General features: G+C 48.6%; 1 protein-coding gene across 7 annotated transcripts in view; it reads right to left on the bottom strand.

Annotated features, from left to right (window-relative positions):
- The window catches only part of PTPRM (protein tyrosine phosphatase receptor type M), a 661836-nt gene extending 646155 nt beyond the window's left edge, over window positions 1-15681 (bottom strand). For all 7 annotated transcript variants that reach the window (XM_055559596.1, XM_055559598.1, XM_055559597.1 and 4 more), the window contains exon 1: window positions 14999-15681. In XM_055559596.1, coding sequence (XP_055415571.1) covers window positions 14999-15071 — 73 coding nt within the window. In that variant the 5' untranslated portion in view covers window positions 15072-15681. The remainder of the gene's footprint in view (window positions 1-14998) is intronic.
- Between the last annotated feature and the right edge of the window lie 584 nt (window positions 15682-16265).

Below are 16265 nucleotides of genomic sequence, written 5' to 3'. Positions count from 1 at the left end.
AGGAAGCACACAGCCTCTAAGAACAGGGTTACTGGTCTCACACACCAGGCACTGTGCTGTCCACAGGGTGACCAAGAGTGACACAGCATTGCTCTCCACAGATGAAGAAACCAGCCTTGGAGAGGCCAGGGGACTGTCCCAAGGGATGAATGACACGGCCAGGGTGACTCAGGTATAAGCAGCCTCTCAGTCCCTCCAGAATACACCTCGGGACACAGTTGTTTGTAAGTCTCTTTGCAGAGCATCCATTATCACAGGCGATCTCTGAGGCCAGCCTCTGAACCACAGCATCCCAGAATGACCCCCTTTACAGATAAGGAACTGAGCTCCACGAGTTCAACGGCTTCTCCTCGGAGGATGGCCAGTGGCGGAGGGGCCCTGGAACGCAGGGCTTGCAATCCCATATTTCCTTTTTTCACACGCCAGTGATTTCTCAACTGTGCTCTGCAAAGAAGCATCTAGGACACAGGCCCCAGGGGCCCTGTGTGGGGCCCCATTTCTGCCCTGTCCTTGTGTCCACGTCTACCCTTCGCAACGTGGCCCAGCCGCCCCACACATCAAGGGGGAGGTATGTTTCCCCACCCTGGATTCCAGGCTAGCCATGTGACTGTGACGAGAGGGTGAGGCAGGAGTGACAATGTGCCCTCCCCAAGAGTAAGTCAAGAGGCCTTGGCACCCTCTGCTCTCTCTCTGGAAACCCTGCCTGCAGAGGACCCCAGGGAGGGGAGCCCAGCCATCCCAGCCAAGGCCAAACCTAGACCAGCCTGCAGCCAGCCAACCTTAGAGTGTCAAGAGAGGCCAGCCAAGGTCAGCTGAGTAGAGACACAAACAGAAAGCATACAATCCCAGTTCAGACCAGCAGGCACGCTCCCCATCCACAGAACACAAAAAACAGTAGGTGACTGTGGTTTGCACCAGTGGTCCCCAACCTATCTGGCGGCAGGAACCAGCTATGTGGAAGACAATTTTTCCATGGACCTGGTGGACAGGACACCTGGGGGCATCCAATACTTTGGCCACCTGATGAGAAGAGCCAATTCATTGGAAAAGACCCCGGTGCTGGTAAACATTGAAGGGCAGGAAGATAAGGGGGCAACAGAGGACAAGATGGTTGGATGGCATCACCAACTCAATGGACATGAGTTTGAGCAAGCTCTGGGAGATGGTAAAGGACAGGGAAGCCTGGCATGCTGCAGTCCATGGGGTCGCAAAGAGTTACACACAACTGAGCGACTGAAAAACAATGGCAGGGGGTAGGTGGGGAGGGTGAGTCATGGCTTCAGGATGATTTAAGCACATTACATTCATTGTGTACTTTATTTCTATTATTATTATTACATCAGCTCTACCTCATATCATCAGGCATTAGATCACTGAGGTTGGGGTCCCCTGGTTTCTGCCATCAGATTTGGGGGCATCTGTTACTGGGTAGTAGTCCATCAAACACTTATTTCTCCAATTTGAAGGGTCACTTTTTAAACCTGCCCACAACAAATTTTGTTAACCAAGAGATATTTATGCTTTTCTATCTATGTAAGATTTTACTTTGCTAAAAAACATGGTGCTTTGAAAAGTAAGTTGAGAAACTACTGAGCTCAGCTCTAAACCCTCCCTGCCTCCTCCCACACCCATGTACTTCACCGTTAGTGAGTTGAGACTGTTCCCCGTGTCACTAGGAAGTAAAGAAATGCACACACACAAAAGCTGCCTTTGACTGACTCAGACACGAAGACTTTGGAACTCAATTATTTTCTGCTATCACCACCCAGTTCCAAGAGATTCAATAAATTTATCATGATGCGTAAAACAGCAAGATAAATTAGAATAAGGTGAGACAAGTGCTTCCCAGGTGGCCCTAGCAGTAAGGAACCTGCCTGCCAACGCAGGAGACTTAAGAGATATTGGCTCCATCCCTGGGTTGGTAAGATTCCCCTGGAGAAGGGCACAGCAACCCACTCCAGTACTCTTGCCTGGAGAATCCCAAGGACAGAGGAACCTGGTGGGCTAAAATCCATGGGTCACAAAAGAGTCAGGCATGACGGAAGCAACTTAGCACGAATGCGCAAGATGAGTGAAGAGGAGACTAAGACCAAGAAAAGGAACCAGAATTCAGGTTCTATTGCAGAGATGGTGGCTCTGGGCATTTTTCTGTTTTAGGCCCAGTCAGCAGCTACTCCCTCCAGCTGGTAACAGAACCCACGCCTCCATGGAGCAGCCCCAGTTTCCACACTCTCATTCCCCTGGCTCCTGAGGGCTGACCCCATGCCTGGTCCACTGTGCTGGCCAAGCAGGGCACGAGGTTAAAGTGGGAACAGGTGATGTGAGCTGACTCCATGAACCACAGGGAGGCGTGGTCTGTGCTGTTGGGGGAGGGACTATCTCTTTCCCTGGGGCTTGAGGCAGCCTGTAACTCCTTAGAAACACCCAGGAAAGATGCTTAGAGAGAAAGGCTCAAGCCACCAGGACCAACTGGGCCACCCACAGCCTTCTCTTTGCACGAGCCAACAAATCCTGTTTGATGAAGTTCAGTTTGGCTGAGGCTTTCTGTTCAAAAAAGTTCTAACTCCTTCAGCCCATACATCTGAATCTGGCATCCAAACAGCCAACATAGAGAGGAAAACTTGATGGGTTATACAATTCGCTTTGCCCACAAGAAGAAAGTATGTTCATAAGGGAAGTCACACCTTTTCCTGGAAGTGAGACCCAGAAGGACAGCTCCCCAGAGGGTCATTCTAAAGATTCTGTGCTGTGCTTGTTTAGTCGCCCAGTCGTGTCCAACTCTTTGCGACCCCAAGGACTGTAGCCCACCAGGCTCCTCTGTCCATGGGGATTCTTCAGGCAAGAATACTGGTGTGAGTTGCCATGCCCTCCTCCAAGTCTAAAGACTCTACATCACGTAATAAAACACTCAGCACCTTCCTAACAGACCCAACACTCCACCTGGAATGCTTTTGCATGGAGCACACCTCAATACAGGTGGATGGCATCGAGGCATAAATCAGGAAAAGACAACCTGATTTTTCTGCATGGCTGAAGCAGCTTATCACACACTCATCTGTGTGCACAGGGAGGGGTGGGGAGAGGAGAGAGAAGACAGTGCACACAGCCCTTGCTCAGGGGGCCTGGCTTTGTTAGGAACAGAGATAGCTTTACCCACCCAAAGCTCCCAGCAGTGATCTCAGCTAAGCTCTGACGAGCTACTGAGCATGGATAGGTTTGAGAATACCATACCCTCTCGGCATGGTACCGAGGCTTCCCTGATGGCTCAGTGATAAAGAATCCACCTGCAAAGCAGCAGACGCAAGTTCAGTCCCTGCATCAGAAAGATTCCCTAGAGAAGGAAATGGCCACCCACTTCAGTGTTCTTGCCTGGGAAATCTCATGGACAGAGGAGCCTGGCAGGCTACAGTCCACAGGGTCGTGAAAAGAGGGACATGACTAAGCGACTGAACAACAACAAATAGCATGGTACCCAGCACACAATGAGTGCCCAGTACAAATCCCTGAAATAAGGCCTACCCATGGTGCCAAGAGTTAAACAAGAAAATATCAGCCTAAATGGTGTAGTTGCGGCAGACTTGGGTGGCTGCTATGGCTGGCAGCTTCTTCCCCAAATATCGAGGGGGGAAAAAGTGGGTTTTATATGTGCATAGTTGAGCAGAGGCAGGAAGAAACAAAAGCTGAACAATCATAGGAAGCACCTAAAATCCTTCCAGCATGCCTGCTATACCCACTTTCTTGTAACAAGCACCTTCCTGCTGTATGAGGCAGCATCTCAGAGTGATCCACTGTTCGAGACATTTCTTCTATCCTCCTCTATCATAAACGACCTATGGATGCAGGTCTCATTCCTTTACACCATGCTACCTGACAAACTCAAGTGAACTCAGGTAACAGTCCTCAGGCTAAGTATTTGGCGAGAACCTATAGATTCTTGAATCAAACATCTTCATTTTAGAAGTGAGAGATCTGACATCTAAGGATGTCAACTTAGGGAGGTGACAGCGAGTTGGGGATGTCATACTTAAGATGACTTAATGAGCCACTGCTCCCAGAGATGACATTTCAACAAGCACCTTTCCTCCTTGGTTGAAATGATAAGCTGGTAGAAATTGCAAGCGCTCTAATAGAGGGGGATGCCCATGTTTGAGGTTAGGTAGTCTTTTAGGAACTATTGCAATAAAAATGTCACGCTTTTGGTCCCTGCTCAGGGGACCCCTAAGGCCAATTATTCTCCAGTGTCCATGTTTCAATGAACATCAGACAGAAATAAGTGCTGGAAAATTATCTCTCCAGTATAATCATGTCTTGTTACCGTCTCTGAATGAGTCATCTCAAGTTTTGGCTCACAGCTGCGAATATAGAGATCGAAAATGATCTGTGTTCTGATTCTCTGAAATATCTTTATTCTCTTATTATACCCTAAAAATTCCAGACTGATGTCACATTTACTGGAGTTCATCAGATTGAAAGATGGGTTGTTGCTGTTGTGTTAGCCACTAAGTCGTGTCTGACTCTTCTCGAACCCCATGACTGTAGCCCGCCAGGTTCCTCTGTCCATGGGATTCTCCAGGTAAGAATACCAGAGTGGGTTGCCATTTCCTTCTCCAGGGAACCTTCTGGACCCAGGGATCGAACTTGCATCTGCTGTATTGACAGGCAGGTTCTTTACTGCTGAGCCACCAGGGAAGCTCTGAAAGATGACTACAAAGCAGCTTGGTTTCTATAAAACACCAAGTTTCAGAAATCATTGTCTCTGCTGACACCAGAAGGCCTCTGCTTCCTAAGAGAAACAGTCTCCACTCAATTACAGTATGGTACGTGAAACTTCATGTCACGATCCGCAGACGCTTTCTTAACACTAGTCAGAAAAGACGTGATAAATTTTCCAAAGGGCAGGGTCTCTGAGTCCCTGCTAATGTCCTGCTGGTACTCTTTCAACTTTAGCGAGTATGAAGATCTCGGGGTCTGGGGTGTTTCTTTACCAGTTTCGGTGGCCCCTTCCAGAGGCTGTGACTCAGTACCCATGCAGGGCCAGGAATCTTCGGTTTTTTTTTAAGAAGAGCTTTGGGTGAATCCAATGCAGGTGTCCAGAACTGCCTTCTGGAACTAAGCAGTCCTGGCTTTTCATGGTGCCAATTCTGAGGGGTCATTTTGTGATTCTCAGGGTGTCTTTCTTTTAAAATATAATATTGGCCTTATGTTTATAACATACATATTTTTTTAGCACTTCTACAAACACATCACCCATTGAGCCCCCAGGACACTCAAATACCAAAGTCCTGGACCCAGAGAAGTTTGAACCATATGAAATTGTCAATATGCAAGGCTTTCTGACATAAAAGTAGGGAGCTTATGTGGTTACACCCAAGGGATGTGGGTGCCTCCCAACCTCATAGAGCTGGTCTGCTTGTTTAGTCTTCACCATAATACTACAAAGTGTTTTTCCAAAAAACAAAACTGAGACTCAAAAATCAAATACCATGCCCAAGGCCATGCTGCTGTTCAGTGGTAGAAAGAGATTTCAAAATCAGGAACACCGGATCTGCTGGGGGGGAGGTCTCTGCCCTCTTTCCTCCCCTCCAGGACCCCATAGCCGACATCAGGCCATTTAATTAACAACACCCTCTACTGGTCCGAGCCCCACTGGGACTGGCCAGACCCCACTCCAAACTTTCCGAGGGTCAGCAACACAGGCCTCTCAGCAAGCTCCCCACAGGGGCTGGAAACAAAAGGGAGGGGCTCTCTAAAAAGCCACCCGAACAGGATGAAATGGTCACTGACAAGCAGAGACAACACGGCAAGGATCCCCATAACATACACACGGGGCATGTGCCAACGGGCGACGGTTGGGGAGACGTCACACCACGTTCAGACGCCTGGATGCGAAAAGCCAAGGCAGTGGAGAACACAGGTCACGAGACTGTTGTCAAAGCAGCCTCTTTTTATTAAGTTTCCTCACTTGAGATTACGCCACGTGAATGAAGAAGCAAGGAGAGCCTGCCTGCTATACCGCAGACGAGCAATGGGAATGCTCGGGCTGAGCTCTGAGCAGGTGTAATCAATTTCACTCTATATCAGAAATAAAGCAGGAGATGATATCTATTACTCCCTGTCATGGCAGCTTCTTCCTTGTGATACACGGTTCTTTTAATACACCAGAAACTAAAATCAAATCATGCTTATCTACCACATAGTGAATTTCTTTTTTCTTTCTTAGAGATCAGTATAATACCAAAATTCTACTTTATGGCACTAACTGATTTATAAATTTTTATTACATATGATAAAAATTATAGGCTCATTTTTACACATTTAATTAACAAAAGGTAACCTTTTTCCTTTAAATTTAGCAACTGAATCTCTATGTGCCTATTAATTTCTAAGGGTATCAAGCACCAAACCCACCACCTGAGCATACTGTTAAGATTATTACAAATGCTTTTAAAAAATCAAACTTCATAGAAAAAAAAATCAGCAGTAAGCAGAAGTAATTTGTGTTTTTTCTTCCCTAAGAGAACTTTATTCAATCATTCACTCATTCCAAAATATTTGTTAAGTTTATTAATTTACTACATGATTGTTGTTGTACAGTCGCCCACTTATGTCCGACTCTGCGACGCCATGGACTGCAGCACACCAGGCCTCCCTGTCTCTCACCATCTCCCGAGTTTGCCCAAGTTCATGTTCATTGCATTGGTGTTGCCATCCAGCCATCTCATCCTCTGTCGCCCTACTCTCCTTCTGCCTTCAGTCTTTCCCAGCATCAGGATCTTTTCCAATGAGTCGGCTGTTGGCATCAGGTAACCCCTTTGTCATGGCAAAGGGGGCTGTGTAACTCAATAATGCTTTGAGCCATGCCGTGTAGGGCCACCCAAGAAGCATGGGTCTTAGTGGAAAGTTCTGACAAAACATGATCCATTAGAGGATCCATTAGAGGATCCAAAGAGATGGCAAACCACCCCAGTATACTTGCCATGACAACCCCAGGAACTGTATAAAAAGATTATGTGATTACTAAATGTGAAACACTGTAACTTGATTCTATACATTATGAGTATTTATTTTAAAAGAAATGCTTTAGACAACTTTATATTTGTATCTAGGGAGAATATCACAATAAGCCAACTTCAAACTTGTGGTTTTAACGTTATTTAAAACATCTCAGACTACACCAGAGAAGATAGATCAAACAGAAACCCTCAAAATGGACTGCAGGAAGGGTGTGATCCAGCGCCCCCCCCCCCATCCCATCCACAGTCAGAAGCCCATGTTAGACCCTGTTGTGATTCCACCACTAGAATCAGGGAGAAGTACCAGGCCTCTGCCTTCCATGGTAACTCAAACTAAAACATATTCTCACTGTCTGCAATAAATCTGCTTTCTGCATATTGAATAGGAAAGAGATGAAAGGGAATACTCAACCATCTGAAAACAAACGGATGCTCTCTAAGTGTTTCTGTTCTGAGGCCCATACAAACCACATGCTTTGCTTCTGCCTAGGCTGTTGTATTTTTAAATAAATCATTCTGTTAAATGCTAGCTCCCTCCTTCAAGGGAGAGTCTAAAAACTCTGTTTTCACAAGCCTCTGACAATTTGACCCTCATTCTCTCTCAGCTGCAGGTCCTGGATTCTTGACCATCACAGTTTCCCTCCCTTGCAGCCCCAGTGTGAAAGGAAGTGAGATCCTTCCATCTGATCCTCCACCATCCCTCTGCCTCCAATTCAGGGCCCAAACCTTTCACATCACAGAAAAAGTTTTTAAGGACTCGGGATTCTTCTCAGTTTTAAGCAGAAAAATGGACTAACTCAGGTAACACTCCAGTATTCTTGCCTAGGAAATCCCATGGACAGAGGAGCCTGGCGGGCTATGAGGTGTCCATGCAAAGTTTAATGACTGCCTGCATTATATACCTGAACCAGCAATGTTGGGAAAGGGGTCTCCTGCAGACAGAAGCGAGGTGCCCACACTCTTCATATCTATGTCACACATCTGCACGTGGCCACTTTTCTGGTCGATTACTGAAAGACTTGATGGAGAAAGTTCCGTAAGTTACCCTGAACTCTTAGATAGCTGCCAGATAATCTATTTCTCCCAGTGCCACTGCTATACACAGAACAGCGGCCACTTAGGATACAGCCATGGAGAAGGAAATGGCGACCCGCTCCAGTAGTCTTGTCTGGAAAACCCCAAGGACAGAGGAGCCTGGTGGGCTACAGTCCATGGGGCCAAAAAGAGTCAGACACCACTGAATACTCACACAGGATACAACCAAAAAGAGGAACAAAGGAGAAATAATCACCACAGAGTCTGAAGTTGTCCTGGGGTCAGTTTTGAACTAAAACAAAGTGCATTACAAGTAAAGCAGCAACTTCCACTGAAGAATTTCATTTGATGTGAATGAGTCATCACAGCAGATGCAGGCTCCCTCCAAACCTTGCCTTCCTTCAGCTCTCAGTGGATGCATCCACGGAGCTGTGCAGGTGAGGCTAGGTGATACCCCTGCCTACATACCCACTAGGCAGCTACACCTGCTGATGGGCTGGGGACAGCAGCCAGAGGAGCAGGGAGCTGGAGGCCTGCCTGCTGTATGGAAAGCACTCTGCCCGCCATAGATTCTCTGAAAGTCTGCTGACAACGTTTCAAGATAAATCCGTTAAATGACATCACAATCCATTTTGTTTACCTGGAGTGTTTAAGGATAGAGAAGCAGGGATGGTCTTTGGCGGAAAATAGAAAAACGAGGTGCTATCTTAGGAGACCCATAAGAGTACATTATCAGTACTTTACAAAGATCTATATTAAAAAGCTCTTCTCTTCTATTTGGAAATGAAGTTCATTTCCAAAGGCAAAGTGTCACATTCCCATATTAAAATTCCAAATTTTATGCACATTAATTCCTCATTCTTGCCTAAGAAATTCCTTGTTTATTTTATTTCAGTAGATTTTGAAACTTTAAATAATTGGACAACTTTCCAAAGTACTGTAACTGTATCCTTCTGATCTTTGCCCATGACCACCCCCAATGCCTTCCGCAATCCCCTAAAGGGGCTTTCCCAGCAGTAATGCTCAATATCCACTTTGAATAGAAAGTATCATTTTAATAGGTGCACTGGGCTATGTGCTTATTATAACAAGTCAACAAACATCTTTGAAACACAGTGTCAACCCACAGAAATTTCCAGTGGCTAATTTTCAGTGACTGCAAAATTTAATTAAAACTTTACATTGCGGTAAGTAAAATTAAAGGAAACTTTTTTTCATTGTCATTTTACAACTGGCTGGATCCAATATCTTCTGCAGATAAGAACATTATTTGAAATGTCACGCTAAGAGACTGAGAGTCACAACACCATCACATCAGCCTGTTTCATAATTTGGGCTGTGTTCACAGTGGGGGTGGGGGTTACTAAGTGCATGGATGTGAGTTTTAGTTGCATCTCCGGTACTTTCTGCTCTTGTCAAGGGAGACTGAAAAGTGCAGGCTGAGAATCCCAGGCCTTTCAGAACTCACGCTCTGTCCAGCATCCCAAGCGCCTGGAGGGTTAGTTCTAGCATCTACTGCTGTCCCCATGCCTCCAGCCCCACCCTGGACTTTCAGATTTTTATCCCTCTGGGTGGGGCCAGGAGTCTACCTGTCTACCTGTTCCTGAGTGATGCTGAGGCTGTTCATCCAAGGATGACTCTTTTAGAATAATGTTTTTCAAAAGGTGGCCAGGATCACCTGTGGATGCTTTGGGGGCCTGGACAAAAGAATCACCACGGCCGGCCATAGAGACCAAGATTGGGAAGGACCGCTCCTGGTGACCCTCGAGCACACTTGGTTTTGAGCAGCATGGGTATAAACATAGCTCAGTGGCAGCTCTGGGTCAACATTCCCACGCCCCACCCCCCAGGCAACCTAAAGCCACCCAGGTGTAGGACATCAGCCTGATCTTCCTGCACACTTGATCCTCTCTGGACCCTTAACCTGCACACGATCCTAACGAGATCTGCACACCTGTGTTCCTACACGTGAGCACACACAACCCCCCCACCCTCCTCGGCCCATGTTCTTCTCTTTCCCTCCCCACGTTCCCACCTCCTCATCAGATCCTGACCTTGCCAGCTGGCCCCTGGAAGGCAGGGGGCCACAGGCTATGGAGGTGATGACTAAAACTTTCCTGCTTCCCACCTAACACCAGCCCTACCTACTGTTTTCCTCCGCTGAGTTCTTTTTCAGAGCAACAGAGTAAAAGCCGTCTTTCTGATCAGACTAAATGCTAAACCACTGCAGTATTTTAGGAACTGGAGAAACAGCATCCTCTTACGATGGGAGGTCTATGTTATTGTGCATCCTCCTTAAACTTTTCACTAATGAGTTTGAAAAACATAAGTAATGAAACCTTCTCTCACTTACAAAAGAAGCCAATTAACAGGCTGTAGTCCTAAAGATAAGAAGAAGCCTGAGAAAAGTTTGTGGGAAAGTTGGTTTTCAAAGAGAAGACTCCTAGAATTACAAAGCATAGTAGACACTGCCTTAAGAAATGTTATACTGTTGAAAAAGTATGTAAGTACTTATTAAAATGCCTGTCCTCTAACTGAAAACTATGTCTTAGGATATTCAGGTTAGACACACTCATTCTAGAAAACTAAACCTAAAACAAAAACTGAGAAAAACACTACTTAACCCCAAACAGTGCCTCTACTGAAACAGATACATACAGCCTATCAATTCCTAGAATGTACAATTGTTATGAAACTATGAAATTTTTAAATAAAGCTACCGACTTCCATAGAATTGTCAGAGAAATACCTAAATTCAAAATCAACTTTTCCCAAAACGAAAGGCTGTGTTTCATTCATACACGGTTTTATATCATCTGAAGATATAATTCAGATTACTTGCTCATTAGGGAAAGTTCATTTAGAATTACGCAAATTATATACATGCTTATCTATATATCAATATATGTAAGTAACTTTTCTACTGAAAATTTGTGAACCAACCCTTTGAAAACATCAGAGACTAAAACCTGTGATTTTGCAGATCAGAACAATTGATTAAGCTCAAGCAATACTTCTTTACATCCACGTAACACTAAAAATGTACAGTGATTCCTTGGCATATCTCTTTCACACGCAGTGATTTAAATTTACAATCTTTTCATCACATCCATTATCAATCTCATTGAAGCAACATAAAAATGTGAAACGTCATGACTCTAGTTATCCGAAAAAGACAAAATAAAACAAACTGCTTAACAAATCTATTCACAGTCTCTGTAAAGGGTACTGTAAAATCTTATATTTTGAAATGATTTTCAACTTATAGAAAAGTTGCAAAAATAGTACAAAGATTTCAAGTACATGTTTCTCCCACCTTCCCCTGTGTGGACATCTGACTTAACTGCTGCTGCTTCTGCTAAGCTGCTTCAGTTGTGTCCGACTCTGCGCGACCCCATAGACGGCAGCCCACCAGGCTCCCTGGTCTCTGGGATTCTCCAGGCAAGAACACTGGAGTGGGTTGCCATTTCCTTCTCCAATGCATGAAAGTGAAAAGTGAAAGTGAAGTCGCTCAGTCGTGTCTGACTCTTAGTGACCCCATGGACTGCAGCCCACCAGGCTCCTCCGTCCATGAGATTTTCCAGGCAAGAGTACTGGAGTGGGGTGCCATTGCCTTCTCCATCTGACCTAACTACTCAAATTATTCAAAATGAAGAAACTAAATGTTGGTACAATTCTACTAATTTAACTACAGACTCCATTCAGATTTCAGCTGTTTTCCCCCAACTGTCCTTAAAAGAGTATTTTAAAGAATACATTTCTTCAGGAGAGTTTCAAACTCACAAAATTATATTAAGGTTTAATCTGTTCTGAACAGTGTAGTGGAAATCTGTTTGTATTTCTATTTCTGCAAACCAAGGCTTGCTTACTAGAATTTATCACATCAATCTCATTATTATATAAAACCAAACACTTCCTTGTATAGTATATATTACCACCTGGCTTTTAAGAAAATGGGTCAAAGAAGTATGACTTGCCAGCTACTTGGTTTCTCACTATGGAGAAGACAATATTAAGCAGAAGCAAAAATGATTTCACTTTCTGCCTTGCTTCTTACTTGCAAACTTTTTTGCAAAAGTTCTTCTGAATGATCATACAGAGCCTAGATAGAAGGCAGAAAGTGAGCCTCCAATATCTTGCTTAACAACTTAGAAACTGTAAAAACGGAAAGTGACGTTTAAAATGAAATGTTTAAATAAAAGTCCTCCTGAACAAAAAAAAACCTAATTCTTTTCTGTTTTCTTCCAAAAGTTTAGTTCCTATATCTAGCATCTAAATTATGTGCAGTACCCTCCAGAAATGATTAATCAGCAATCACATCAATTGTGAATGCATTCCAAAAGAGGGGAAACAGCAAAGTGTCTTGTGTACAAATCTTGGTTACAAAAAAAAACACCTCTCCACTGATTACATAAAGCCTCCTGATTCAGTCCATTGGTTGCACTGAGGCTGAGAAGAATCTGTGATGAAAATGTCAATTTCAAAAGCCAGGACAATGCAAGCCAGTCTAATGCCTGATAGTCCTTCCTCTCCCTCCCTGCTGTGTCAGCCAGTTCATATACAATTTGAATGTCTGCAAATGATCAGAATTCACATCAGTCATTTATTCAACAAATGTGAGTGTCTGTTGGGTCTAGGGCTCTATGTAAGTGTTTTATGGGAACCAAGAAGAAAAAATAACTGACTTTGCCCTCAAGCCACTTACAATCTACTTCCTCTGTCTCTAAAAGGATCCCCATGTCAGGTGACCAGCAGCCAAATTTCCAGAAGACTCATAGAGAGAAATAAGTGTCGGTATCACTCATAACATCAGATTTAACTTTCCCAACATAAAAAAATTTTCAAAAATAAAAAACTGACTTTTCCAAAGCATTAAGCGCTTCCCACAGGTACTTCCCACCTAAAACCCAAAGTGGAGGGCAAAACCATGATACACTGCAATTTATCTGATCCCTGCACACACAAAATTTGTCAACTTCAATTTTTTTTAATTTCATCATTTCTAAGCATTCTCTGGGATACTGCCCTTCAGTTCCCCCATACTAGATTAACTCTGGCTTTCCAAATTAAAAAAAAAAAAAAAGAAAAAATGAAGGCACAGTTCAATTACTGGTAGGATAACAGAATGATGTACTTCCTCTGAAAGAAAAACCTGGATAAAATTTAGTAAAAGCAAAGTCTCTTTGGTTTGACTATTAATTTACATAAGCATTAACAAGGACACAGGTCAGTACTACTTTGGCTGAAGTTCCTTTTAATGATGAGAAACTGATCATTTAAATAAGCTACGTAAATATTTGTTCCCCACCTCCACCCCAATCCCTTACCCACTTCTTGAAAATCCATCCAAACGCTTTCTGACACAGCTTAACTTGAAACAAATCCCAGGCAGGGAGCTATGGATCTTAATAAAGAGAAAACCATCACTGAGGCCCTCATCCTTGGCTTCTAACACTAACGAGTTACAAGGCTCTAAAACTAGCGAGTCTACTCCATAATTCACCAGTAAAAAAGAACGCAGGCCAAAATCGGCATCAATTTTATAGCAGACAGCAGTGGATCGTTTTGTTAAGTCCTCTGGCGCACGTGCAATTACCAGACAGTTAAGGGCATATTAAACTTCGGGAAAGGGTATTTCTGTATTGAAACTGACAGCATACAGCGAGCAGGCAACTCCACACTCGGCTTCCTTGGAGTCCAACTGTGGTCAAGGGTCTCGGGGCTCATCAACGCAGGGCATGGCCTCTGCGCCTGCGTGTCCCCCAGACTCCAGGAAGTAAAGATGTAAGTTTTCACTGGTCAGAAGGCCAGACGGAAAAGTCTCCAATGTTTTAAAATATGTGTTTTACCATCAGTGAAATTCTCCCTCATCAAATTAAAAAAAAAAAAAAATTCAACTTACTCATTCCTCCCGAATAAACATAGAAACCTATTTTGCAGCCCAAGTTCAAGGCCAAATAACAGGCTTTATATTAAAAGGAAAAAAAAGCCCAGTTCCACCATTCTACGTAGACCTTAATGAAACTGACACACACGCGAGAAAGTGTACAAATGTGCAGGTGTGCAAGCGTTGGCTGTCCATCCACGTGTGTGCTCCAGGTAACACCAGGCAGGGTTCGCGCCCCTCCTGACCCCCAACTCCCGGCCACTCGTCCTCCCGCAAGGAGCTCTCCGGGCTCCGACTGCAGGCGCGCAGCGGGCACCTTCCCGCACTCCCTCTCCTGCCCACCCCCGGCCGCGGGCCGCGGGGCGGGCTGACCGCTGCCCCTGGCCGGGTGCTCCGCTGGGCCAGAGGTACGGAGGAAGAGCCCAGAGGGCCAGAGCCCCGCTTGCCCGGACCCTGGGGCCCGATCCTCCTGCCGTAACCTGCGAGGCCGCCGCCTCGGCTCTCCCGGGCAGCCTCCCGAATGCCAGTACGAGCGGAGGTCACGGCCTCGGCGGGCCGGGCTGAGGCGGGAGGACAGGGAACTGGAGATCACCGCCGCCGGGTCCACCGATCGCGCGGGCGCAGCCGGCACGGCAACCCGGCCCGGCAGCCACTCGCGGCGAAAAGGACCGCGCAGCGCCCACGCCCGGCGGCCGGCGGCTGCAGCTCCCAACTTCAGGCAAAGTTTTCTGCTGTTGCTCCCGGAGCCGACCGGGGACTCCGAGTGGCGCCGTCCTCGCGGACACGCGCCCAGGCCGCGGAGGGGCGGGGGCGAAGATGAGAGCCTGGCTCCCGGGCCAGCCCCCCGGGGCTCCTCCGCTCGGCCGGCCCGAGCGCTAGGTGCCCACCCTTCCCGCCAGCCCCGCTCCCGCGCCGGGGACTGGAAGAGCTGTGCTCAGCCCGCCGCGCCCCCTGCCCGGCCTCGCCGTCCGCCGCTCGGGCTCTCCCACCCCGGAGCTACCGGTGTCCAGAGCCCCCCTCCGGCCCGCGCGCCCCAGGCCCCTGCAGGCGAGGCCCCGCTTACCTGAAAACGAGTCCCCCGCCGCAGTTAGCAAAAGTCCAGTCAAAGTGGCCAGGCAAGTCCCAAGTCGGCTCATGGTGCCGAGTGCGCCCCGGGCCGCTCCCCGGCGGCGCTGGGTGGGCGCGAGGGCAGAGGGCGGCCGGGAGCTGTGCCTCCAAGGCGGCGAGAAGAGGGTGAACAGCCAAAACCAGAACCAGACGCTCCGAGTGCCAACAGTTGCAGAAGTCCCAACTCCGGCGGCTCCCGGGGCCGGGGGGGCAAGGGGCCAGGGTCCCCCTGTCCTGTCGCCGGCCCCGCTGAAGCTGGCGCGGCTGCGAGAGGGAGCGGAGGGCGCGCCCGCGGAGCCAAAATCCGCCCTCCGTGCCGGCGGCTGCGCTGGCTTGGTTCTTCTTCCTGGGCTCGGGACCCGAGCCTCCGGCGCCGCGGTGCCGGGGGCCGGGGCCGGGGCCGAGGCCGCGCGAGTCCCGCCCGCCGCCTCTGCGCGGGCAGACGAGCCAGCCCCCGGGCGGCGGCGCGCCGATGGCCGAGCCCGCGCCGGCTGCGCGCGGGGCTCCTGCTCCCCGACTGACTGGCGGGGCCCCGCAGGCCGGCTGAAGGGAGCGCCCACGTCACGGCCGCCCGGCTGCCGCGGCCCGCTAGAGGGCGTGAGCGCCCGGCCCCGCCGGCCCGCACTCGGTGCTCGGCGGCCGCGGCGCCTCCGGGGGAGCCGGGCGGGGGGCGGCCGCGGGGGCGGCGTCACCGCGCCGGGAGCGGCGGCCGGGCGGTGCCACCCGCTCCCTCCCGCCCGCTCCCTCCCCGGCCCCGGTTTCGCGGCCGGCTTCCGGGAGGGTGACCGCTCCGGGCCGCGCCTGGACCAGAAGTTTGTCCCGGGTCACGGGCTGCCGGGAGTTGGCGAGCGGGGCGGGTGAGACGGCGGCTCCGATCCCGGCGCCGGACGGCAGGGTCGGCGGGCAGGGCCGGCGGGGCCGGGAGTCGCGGGGCTGCCGCTCCCCTGCGGCTGCGGGCCGGGCGAGCCGGCAGATCCGGGGCGCTGCGAAGGGCTGCGGGTTCTCCGCGACCTGAAGTTGGCAGGCGCCCGGGCGGAGAGCGGCGGCCCCAGGCACCGAGACCCCGCAGCGGCCTCGCGGGACACACGCGCCCCGGAGCCCGGCACCCGCCGAGCGGGACGCGCCGGGCCCCTTCATGGCGCCCCCGCCGACCCGGGATAGGGGGTGGGGAACCCGAGCGACCCGCCGGCCGTGCACGGGAGGCGGTGGTCACACCGAAATGA

The sequence above is a fragment of the Bubalus kerabau genome, chromosome 21 (genome assembly GCF_029407905.1).
Source record: "Bubalus kerabau isolate K-KA32 ecotype Philippines breed swamp buffalo chromosome 21, PCC_UOA_SB_1v2, whole genome shotgun sequence".
Classification (NCBI taxonomy): domain Eukaryota; kingdom Metazoa; phylum Chordata; class Mammalia; order Artiodactyla; family Bovidae; genus Bubalus; species Bubalus kerabau.
The sequence above is the reverse complement of the archived record's forward strand: the minus strand, read 5'-3'. Positions and strand labels throughout refer to the sequence as shown.